The sequence below is a fragment of the Argopecten irradians genome, chromosome 7 (genome assembly GCF_041381155.1).
Source record: "Argopecten irradians isolate NY chromosome 7, Ai_NY, whole genome shotgun sequence".
Lineage (NCBI taxonomy): Eukaryota > Metazoa > Mollusca > Bivalvia > Pectinida > Pectinidae > Argopecten > Argopecten irradians.
In genome coordinates this window covers 14,097,624-14,109,020 of record NC_091140.1, presented here as the reverse complement: position 1 = coordinate 14,109,020, position 11,397 = coordinate 14,097,624, and the positions used below count along the sequence as shown (strand labels likewise).

The following is an 11,397-nucleotide window of genomic DNA, read 5'->3' as shown; positions in this document are numbered from 1 at the left end:
ATAATCGATGACGTAGAGCGACTTCCGGATTGTAAAAAGGCAATAGGAAAACGAAAATGAACTGGTTTGGTAGTAAAACGAAAACAAATGTACCTTCACAAACCAATTTACAGGCTCACAGAGCAAAGCAAATCGACTCCTTAAAAAAGAACAATTTAAGGTAAGTAATTAATAACAAAGAACTTGATTTCATGTCATTTTAACTTCTTTTTTCTATTGAACTGTTGAAAAATAGATCTACTGTAGATCACGACCTGTCTATTTTTAGATATTACAATGTACACATACCTTTTTAATATTAAGAGTAACACGTGGATTAAAGTAATATATGAATACAATAAGAAAAAATGGTTATTAATTGAAAAAAGTATTATTTAATTTAAATGGAAATGTGTAAATACCAATTCAAAATGTATGTTGACAGTTGTAGATTTTTGAGATTATGAATGTAGATATATTAGCTATTTTATACACCTATACACTAGCTGTAACAGAAAAGGAGAAAATGACTTCTGAACACTCTATAACCCAATGATCTTGTATTGACCCAGAAACCTTAGATCATATATCGTCATTATTGACAGACTTGTTGAAATACCAAGAAGAAGACAATTACAACTTACACGTTTGCACAACCTCATGTAATTATACTCCTCAAAACACTGGGATTACAAGTTCAACAATTGATTGCAAGAAAGGAGAAAATTAAGCGGCCTTACAAGGGTTTTAACCCAGAACCCTCAGAACCAAGGACGTATATGAGAAGGATAATTAAGTCACACTGGGTTTTGGGGAAGTCCAAGGCAGGCGCTTTTGTGTTTGTGCACTGACCGTGACGTTGGGCGACGACTGATTTTCCTTTGATATCCGCCGGCGCAGCCTTTGATGTAGCTTGCGGGTGCGAGGGTTACCGTCTTACTTTCTGAAGCGGTGCTGTCATTTCATGAGCTGTCGATTTTTTTTAACGAAAATTTAAGACATATCCCCTAAACATTCCGTCTTTAAAGCAAGTTATAAACGTCGTGGAATTTAATAAACTTTACAATGGTGTTTCGTTTGACTCGATAAGACAAGTATTTGTTGAGAAAAACGTTTTTTATTCCCGGTTCATAGGCGTCTCGCGTGGTGTTTAGTAATGTAAAGAGACAGACACGAATCCTTCTCACTTATAAATCCTTGCTCAGAACACTAGCTCAATTAATATTATATACTAAGTAATTAATGCTCTTCCAATGAAGTAGGGCTGAAACGATTTGTCAAATAATCGGAGGCGATTAGATTAACGAAACTAATCGCTGATAATCAATTAAAGATTTTATTAATCGTTGATCGTTGCATGTATAGCCAGTGCATTGTAAGCTGAATAAACACGTTGACAGATCATGGATTTCTGAGGAAGCCATTCCGACTGTCTTTTAAAATGTACACGTTTTGAACACAACAAAGCATATACAATGTGAGAAATACTTGTTAAATTACGTCTCTGTGGAAGTTAAAGTCATTAATCAATGAGAAAATGACTGTCATGAGAAAGCTTGCAACACGCTGTTCGCCAATTTTCACTAGCGATTGGCTCCATGTTGTTACGTCAGGGAGGCCTAATCGCCCCGGGGTGCTCAGGAGCAGAAGGAGCAGTAGTTATGAACATTTAAATTTTACAATTGCATGTGTTTTTCATATAAAAAGAATGTTTTTGTTCATATTCGAATAGAAAATAAGAGATGTTGATTTATTTTATTTTTTTGATCACGGAAATTAAAAAGTTCATTGACGACAATTAGGGCCGTTTTCTTTTATTCGGAACAACCGGTTCGACAGTTGGTTAAAGTAATTATTTCAAGTATAAATACCGATGGACCTGCAGTTTTTTACACAGGCCTGTGAGGGCTTTGCCATGGCTCGTCTGAAAACACTATAGAATCACCAGGTCCGTCTTTAATTAATAAACGAACAACTAGGTTCAACCGGTCAAACCGCATAATCGAAAATGGCCTTGGTCATGTCGCTCCTTGGCGATCCAGATTTGGTTGAGTCATACGTGTGAAGGTCACATCAAAACAGCGGATTAGGAGACTGGATTTAAACGATGTTACAGAAGATGATACAGGAACGGAATTCGAGGCTTATTTGGGATAAAATATGTTTGTTTTGTCAATAAATCTATTCTTATTTATTGGAAGGCTTATATTAAATGTTAGGCATGTGCTCTGTCATATCGATACCAATACATGGCAGATGTTTTCAGTAGTCAATATAGACTTTATCTAGTTGCCTTCAGTTCAAGTGATTAATCGATTAGTAATTGATTACATGTGACCGAATGATCAAATACAAAAATTACTACCACGGTAATCGTTTCAGCCCTACAATATGAAGCCTGAGCTTCTTAAATGTATTTCCCTATGTAAATAAGGAGTGAGAAGCTAATTGGGAATCCTGTTAATTTCAGCCCAATAGAATCTATACCCAACACAGAATACAGAGTAACATGTCAGTGTGGAGGCAACAACATCATCTTGATAATGTAAGTATACACTGTCATTTTACTTACATACTGTAGATCTGTATATATACGCTAAATGATCATCTCATTTACACAGAGGAAATCATATAATAACCATATAATCATTAAGCACTGATGCTAATAACAGCTTGAAAATGTCTGACTCTTCCTACAGTAGCTTTAAATTGAGTCTGTTGACATCGTCAACAGATAACCAAAGTCATTATTTATTTACACAGAGGAAATCTGTAGCAATTTCAATCAGTAATAGCCATATAAGTTAGCAGTATTATGACACAATGAGTTTCCTACAATCAATTCCAAATTATCTTTCTGTTACAAAAACAAAAATATAGACTATAAATTTTGTAATTTTAACTTGTGACATTCTTTTTTTGCTTCTTCGTATGCAACCATACTTTTGCATACATGGATACAATAATATCTTGAATACCTTCTGATGTTATTTATGTTACAGTTCCCTCCCCCCACAATTCCCACAGGACCCACCCACAGTGACAGTCACGCCCCCAGTGGTTCATCCATGGATAGATTCAAGTCATAAAGTTGTGGGCTGCCAAAACCTCAACTCTGTGAGTAGGATTTTTTAGAACTGGAGAAACCACTAGTGTCTTTTATTTAAGTTAAGTACTGGGTAGTTATATGTTGTTTTTATTGTAATGTATTTTAGAAAATGTGGAAAGGGGAGGGATGCACTTAATGGAACATATTTAGATCTTTAACAAAATGATTGTACAAATCAATGTACAAAAGCATTACAATAATAATTAAAAAAAACTTGGATTTAATACATTTAAATTCAAGCTAAGGTAATGGAACTTATGGAGGCCTTAAAAATGGAGAGGGGGCACTTATTGGATCTAGTATGTTATGCATTGTACATGTACAGTACATAAAGTACAGGTGTATTGCAATAAATGTTTGGGCAAAAAAGCTGGCATTCTTGGCTTGGCATCAGGAAGTTTAAATTAATTGTCACATCATAATACTCGTAATTAAATGAGGAATACTGCAGTTCTGCTTGCATTTCAAATGAAAATGGCAACATTGAATTCAGTTTATTTTCTATTTTCTAGTTTTCCATGCACTCTAGCCTCGGCCATGCCATACTGTCAGTTGTTGAGGAGTTCAAGAAAAATCCACCACAGATACGATCTCAACCTTAGTGAGTTAAACCTTGTTATGTACTTTCTGGCTTGTTTAACAAGTTTATCAACAGGAATGGGAGACTACTAAGGTGTTGTTTTTAGACGATGACTTCATAGACCACAATCATTACTTATATTTATTGAAAATGATAAATATTACAACAGGTTAGCTTTAGACTATATATCTTGATATCTTCTCATGTCTAACCTCTTATAATGCAAAAGGTAATCTTCTCATGTCTAACCTCTTATAATGCAAAAGGTAATCAAATATAGATATCTTAAATCAATTATTGAACTACACTTATTTTTACAATTTCGTCTTTGCATGTTACAGAGTTATCTCCCTTGTAAGAAGATATTGATTGTGACGTTACCATTTTGTTAGCGAAATTCACATCATTTCTCTGAAAAGTATGATGTTATGCTCGCAAATACATGATGTCACAATCAAGGACAGATAACTCTGTAATATGCAAATACAGAATAGCCTCTCTCACAACATCTTTGCTAACCAATGTTTCTGATTACATTACAAGCCAAGAAAAAGCTCAATGATTGTAGCACAGCTATATCTTCCAACAGTTCATGGAATATAACGTAATCAGAAGCCTTGGCTAGGGAAGGTGGCCTCTCCACTCTTCAGTGTTTGAATTATCATAACTTCATCTAACTTTGTACTTTTTCCGCAGTGGACCCCCACCACTTGCATACCCACGGGTGCCGCCTCCAAATGCACAATTTTCTGGCTACAACCCAGGAGGGATGTCTGCAGGTTATCCATCTCCTCCCTCACTCCCTCCGTCCATCCCCGGGGGCAACACAGTATCACCAGTATTAGACAGTCGACTCCAGGTATGATATAGAAAGAAAATAAGGAAAGATCTTATTAAGGAGATGTTAATTATACCACAAATAATCCTCTCATTTATGGTGACCTAATGGTTAAGGTATCTGATGTTCAGCTTCTATCAATTGCCCTCCACCTCTGGGACTCCAGTTTGAGACCTACATATATAGGTTTATGCTAAATGCTTTGAATAATCTTGTGTTGTTGTTTAAATTAATTAAAACTTTAGTTTTAAACTTTTATGTCATTGATATTGTTGCAAAAGTTGATCAGGGCAAAATATTAGAGACATTCAAGTTAAGTGACATGTAGATTATTATATATTTTACTGCACATTTACTTTATTCTCTGTAGGCAGATACTGCAGACAGCACTCCAACACAGAATGGAGCAATCCCAGATGTCAAAATCGCTTTTCCTGAACTAAAGACTAAAAGGTAATGGTTACCATCACGAATGTTGGAAAATTCTCAGAATGGTGAATTTTACTGGTGTAGTCCATGGACTCAATATATAGCCTCCAATAAAGAGGATTAAAGCATTAATTGTAATTCAGAAATTTAAAATAAGGTCAAGCTCATTTGCAAATATTCTGAGTGTAGTTGTCTCCCTTAGTCCATGTGGACTCATTATCATAACGTCTTGACATACATAGTTTATAATATACAATATAACATGTTTGTAACATTGTGTGGATGAAGAAAATTAGTATTTTGGTTATACATACATGTCTTTATATACAAAGGACAATAAATCACAAATGCTATATTACAGTTTTATGTGAAGTTTCACATGATTCACTGAATTTATATATTCAAAATGAAATAGTACATTAGAAATTGATATTTCATGATCTACTAGCATCGTGATGGTATATTCAGTCAGTCTATTTGTTGTGTTTGCCAGTCTCACTGAGTTGAACTCTCTATTGAATGAGGAAGAAAAAGTTCTGGAGATGATTCAGAAGTTACCCGATGTTGCCAAACTAGCCGAGGACAGAGAAAAACTTTCCAATGAATGTATTAGCTTAGCAAGTAGGTATAGTATATGTTGCTCTAGGAGAGTAAAAGAATTTCAAAATAATTTCAAGGTGACATTTGACAAGATATTGATAAATTAAAACATAGGCAAAGAAAAAGGTTTTAAAAATGTACAATACAACTATATAAATTTTGTGAAAGTTATCCATCAAGCTATAGTCTTGATGTTTCAATGTTTTTGATACTGTGTGGCTTATACACAGGTGCGGTTTATTGTCCAGAAAATACGGTAATAGAGTTTTTTTGTAAATGAACTTCGTTGTTTATAGGAGAGAACTTGTCCAAGAAGCCGACTATCTTACAGATGAAACAGTGGGTGGCTGATAAGGTAAATCCTTTGGAACGGAAAATTAATTCAATCTAGTGCTCTACTCTAATACATACTCTAACTGGTAAATTCTGTTCATTGTAGTTGATATCGAAAATTTAACTTCAAAATTCATTTATGTAAATCAGTCTTAAAATGCTTTTTGCTTAAAAATGTTTTATCCCAAAATACACTTTATTCATAGATCACAATGCAAACCGGTACTATGCTTGTTATCAAGCGGAATAACTTGTTTGGTAGGATTTACTATTGATGTTTTGTGAACAGAATAGCCGGTTAATTTGTCAGAACAGCCTGTTTGGTATGATTTATTAATGGAACAGCTTGTTTTATATGTTTTATTAACAAAAAAACCCATTCCATGTTTAATTAACAGAACAGCCTGTTTGAGAGTATGCGGGAGGAGTTTGAGAGTAACCAGGTACACCTTATGTCCGAGTCAGATAAGTTCCAGCCGACCAACATCCAGACGTGTCTGAAGGTATCCCTGATGGAGGCGGAGGAGGAGGCAGAGAACATTGTAGGGGAATTCATGGATAGTAAGTATATCTGTGATGTAGGCAGAGAACATTGTAGGGGAATTCATGGATAGTAAGTATATCTGTGATGTAGACTAAGAACATTGTAGGGGAATTCATGGATAGTAAGTATATTTGTGATGTAGGCCAAAAACTTTGTAGGGGAATTCATGGATAGTAAGTATATCTGATGTAGGCAGAGAACATTGTTGGGGAATTCATGGATAGTTAGTATATCTGTGATGAAGGCAGAGAACATTGTAGGGGAATTCATGGATAGTAAGTATATCTGTGATGTAGACTAAGAACATTGTAGGTAAATTCATGGATAGTAAGTAAATCTGTGATGTAGGCAGATAACATTGTTGGGGAATTCATGGATAGTAAGTATATCTGTGATGTAGACTAAGAACATTGTAGGGGAATTCATGGATAGTAAGTATATTTGTGATGTAGGCCGAAAACTTTGTAAGGGAATTCATGGATAGTAAGTATATCTGATGTAGGCAGAGAACATTGTAGGGGAATTCATCGATAGTAAGTATATCTGTGATGTAGGCAGAGAACATTGTAGGAAAATTCATGGATAGTAAGTATATCTGTGATGTAGGCAGAGAACATTGTAGGAAAATTCATGGATAGTAAGTATATCTGTGATGTAGGCAAAGAACTTTGTAGGGGAATTCATGGATAGTAAGTATATCTGTGATGTAGGCAGAGAACATTGTAGGGGAATTCATGGATAGTAAGTATATCTGTGATGTAGACTAAGAATAATGTAGGGGAATTCATGGATAGTAAGTATATCTGTGATGTAGGCAGAGAACATTGTAGGGAAATTCATGGATAGTAAGTAAATCTGTGATGTAGGCAGAGAACATTGTTGGGGAATTCATGGATAGTAAGTATATCTGTGATGTAGGCAGAGAACATTGTAGGGAAATTCATGGATAGTAAGTAAATCTGTGATGTAGGCAGAGAACATTGTTGGGGAATTCATGGATAGTAAGTATATCTGTGATGTAGGCAGAGAACATTGTAGGGAAATTCATGGATAGTAAGTAAATCTGTGATGTGGGCCGAGAACATTGAAGGGGAATTCATGGATAGTAAGTATGGCCCTTATGTGTTGCGATTATCAGATGACAATGAAACAGGGATTTTTTATTTACTGGGGTATAGCATTCTGCCTGATCTAAAATGAAAATTAAGGTACATATTGATATAGGTTTTTGTCTCTGCCTGCAGCGGAATGTTGTAAAGAAAAACTATGGTGGTACACTTTATCACCAGCGATGTCAACATTTAACTTTATTTTCTTGCAGTTTTGATGTTTTGAAAAAGATATCAATCCAATACTTATAAAAGTTTCATCAATTTCATGTGCTTTTATTATTTACAATTGCAAAAGAGTTTATATATACATGTATATAAATCTTATTATTCAATAAAAAAAAAAAAAAAAAAAAATCACACCATAGAGTTGGTATATCTTGTTTTGCATGATTAATGCTGCAACAATTACTTGATAAAGGGAATACAACTTTGATATTAAATGGGAGTCATCTTATTTACAGAGAAAATCAACATTGACGAGTTTATACAGAAATTTATACAAACAAGAATGGTGAGTGTTTATGTTACTTTATAAATCTAGATAAGCTAAGCTAGTGAAATTGAAATTGTGAAATCTATAGAGTAAATTGTTCCTAATATCTGACAATAAGCCATGATGCTCATTATTATGACCATCTTGGACAGAAGGATGGTCAATTACATTACTGTTTTACATTAAGCTGCATGGTCTATAGTCAGTTTATTGCTTAACCAGTCCAATTTATTTTCATTTATTATCAAAGAACATTATTTATTGTTTATGACAATTACTATTATCTTGCTAAAATCACAGTGGAGTTGTCTCTGTTTAGTTATGTACCATGGTATTATGGAATTGATGATAAATAGGTATATTATTTTTAATGATATCCAATCATTTTAATGAATATAATAAATGTATGTGAAATTTTAGTTGAAATTGAAAAAAGAACATCATATTTATAAAAACATTGAATACACTCTATTATCCTTTTTTGTAGCTGTGTCACACGCGGCGTGCCAAAGAAGAAAAGTTGCATCAAATCATCATGCAGCAAGGCTACTGAGGATGTTCCAGGTGTTCAGACACATTGGTTACTGTGGTAACTGTCCCTGATCACAAGGTGTTTATCACTACTGGAACTCTTCTGTCAGGATACAGGGGAACATGTCACTCTTAATGACTGACTGCTACATGTTCTCTTTCTGCTTTTATAGATCAAGAGCCTATGATTAAGAATGATGATTTAAATCTTTCCATATCAACAAGTGAGCGACATAGTAGGTCTTATCTGCCTCTTGAGTAGAGCTGATAGAGAGAGTGATGGGATGTTTGTACATAGAGATCTCACCACTCACCATTTTTTATAACTTTACTTGCTATTGTTTAGGAGAGAGTATTTGTTACTCCTATAGCTGACAGATGAGTTTGTCTTAGTTTCTGTTTTACTCCCTAAATGCCTATTCCGTCTTTGCATATTACAGAGTTGCCTCCCTTGCGGGTAGGTATCCATCGTGATGTCATTATTTTGTGAGCACAATTCATGTCGTTTTCTCAGAAAAAATATGACATTATGCTCACAAAGACATGATGTCACAATTAACACCTGCCTGCAAGGACAGATAACTCTGTATTATGCAAATACAAAATTACTAAATTCCTATTGTCTCCTTAGGTTGAATTAAAGCTCTATTAACATTTTTGACTACCTTAGTGTGTCATATTAAGAGAGAAGGAGAAGTGTATGTTACTAGACTACTTCATTTGCAAACTGAAAAATTATTCGTTATCTTGTGCTATTCCAATAAAATATCCTTCATACCTTGGGTCTCCAAGTTTCACTGAGAGATATTGCCAAGAGAATAGAATTCATGATTTACAACTTAATACATGAAATAGATAATACAAGTTTTGCTTCTGAAGCTAGTTAGTATTACAAAGAAAGTTTGTTTATTGACTTGAGGTTGCACTTTAAACATTTTAGGTAACTTGATATTTTGAAGATTCTAGGTACCCGGTAATTTGATGTTTTGTTTATGGTAAACCACAAATAGTGTATGGCTGTGATTTTAACGAGAGACAAAATGACAAAAAACTACATATCTTAATGTATCTCATTTAAAACTTTGCTTTGATTTTTGCGACTAACATGTGAACGTCTATTGAATTTCTAGTTCATAAATTTGTGTCTGAATTTGAATCCACTGCCTAACACTCAACTGTGCATCACATTCCATACATTACCATGAGAATTGGTCTCATCTATCGATAAATCCTATACATTGACTGTATATAATTACTAGGTCCTTATAGGGGCGGACATAAGGATAGTGACAATCTAATTAAAATTGGACTTGTAGTTCCGCTCCACTACAATGCTTTAAGATATACTCCAATACAAGATCTAACAACTTCACGTTTGGGGTCACCTCAGCATGACCTCTGGCCTAGAATCGGAACAGCTCTCAGGGTGTACTAGTAGCTGTTTATACATCCGAGAGATTCGACCACACCAAAGCTTTCAAAGCGACATGCTGATTGAATCTCCATAAAGGTCGTGCTGAGGTGACCCTGAGTGGGAAGTTGTTAGATCTTGTTTTGGAGCAAATTATAGAGCATCATAGTGGAACGGAATTACAAGTCTGATTTTAATTAGATTGTGATAATGATATTAGCACATGGAGTATAGAGAATGATGAGTTGACAAACAAGTTCATTGTTTTAAGTATTTGTTCACTGTTTAATCACCCCCAAGGCTGCCCACTTTTACTAAGTAAATGGTCAAAGAATAGGTTGTAATTTTCTTTCAATTGTTTCTAAAACCAACATATTTTGTAATAAATTAACTTTGAAACTTTTTGTCATGTTTGTAAAGAATTAGAATTTGATTTTGTTTCAGAATCATAAGGATAATTATTAAGATGTATTTATTTTACCAGCCATGACGTTTGGTTTAATTTTTCAAAATGAAGATTTAGTCAAAATTTTCTAAACTACATTCTATTCAATAAACCAGTTATAAAGACTGTTTAGGATTTATTTCAAGTCCCTGTCTCCTAATTGTCTGGTCTTTGATTTAGGTGTTGATATTTTATGTACACTATAAATAGGTTTAGCATATGACCCCATATGCATATGTACATGTACTGGTATGTTCAATATCTGGTGATAGGGTTAAAGGAAACTCAGATGTCTAAAAAGTAACTCAGTATCAAGAAAGTTAAAGGTTGTAGTACATGTAAATGTTTACAGTAAAACTATGCTTATGAATATTTGCAATTTCAAATGTTACGAAATTTTAAACTTTTTCCATTATCTTCATATTTGGCTGTATAAGAGGCATACCAAAAAACTGATTACTGGTAGCAAATTATGGTGTAGTGGATTTACAACAATCTTTGTTCTGATTATACTTCTGTAAAGATCGGCAACACTAAACCCTAATCACTACTGTCGTTGAAACACAGCAATTTTCTTGAAACAAAAGTCCAGACTTAAGTCAAAACTTCAGTTTTTCTTTTTATATATTGTATGAGCAAAATTTTGACTAAGTCAGTTTTTTTACTTCAGTTTGATTTTAAAAATCGGGGTTAGATTTATATACTTTAAAGATGGAGTTTGGTCGGATGTCACAAGTTATGATAAGATGATAAGTCTTGGAAACCTTCGATCGGAAAGCATTACAGAAGTAAGGAACATCTAAAGTTATAAGGCATATTTTCCTTAGCCTCTGTAACACTTTCTTTTGTAGAAGATTAAGCCAAATGAATGTCGGCTAGCTGAAAAATTCGTTTCGCAGACTGCTTCACACCTGGGATACACAGATCTAGTGCCATGGAATTTTTTTGGCGACGTAATTGATTATTTTTAACCCACCATCATAAGGTGGGCTA

The 11,397-nt window shown here is 34.2% G+C and overlaps 1 protein-coding gene across 1 annotated transcript; it reads left to right on the top strand.

Annotated features, from left to right (window-relative positions):
- Window positions 1-18: 18 nt before the first annotated feature.
- LOC138327619 (vacuolar protein sorting-associated protein 37A-like) lies at window positions 19-11,258 on the top strand. The gene is made up of 11 exons (XM_069273872.1): window positions 19-160; window positions 2,450-2,524; window positions 2,982-3,096; window positions 3,601-3,689; window positions 4,365-4,527; window positions 4,877-4,959; window positions 5,429-5,556; window positions 5,832-5,890; window positions 6,267-6,429; window positions 7,986-8,035; window positions 8,505-11,258. Exons 1-11 carry the CDS (start codon window positions 57-59, stop codon window positions 8,568-8,570), a joined length of 1,095 nt encoding a protein of 364 aa, XP_069129973.1. The 5' UTR covers window positions 19-56; the 3' UTR covers window positions 8,571-11,258.
- Window positions 11,259-11,397: the final 139 nt, after the last annotated feature.

Coding starts and splice junctions, on each gene's coding strand:
- LOC138327619 (XM_069273872.1), top strand. CDS start 57: ATGAACTGGTTTGGTAGTAAAACGAAAACAAATGTACCTTCACAAACC. Junction 4,528..4,876: donor TATTAGACAGTCGACTCCAG/GTATGATATAGA, acceptor TATTCTCTGTAG/GCAGATACTGCAGACAGCAC. Junction 6,430..7,985: donor TGTAGGGGAATTCATGGATA/GTAAGTATATCT, acceptor TCTTATTTACAG/AGAAAATCAACATTGACGAG.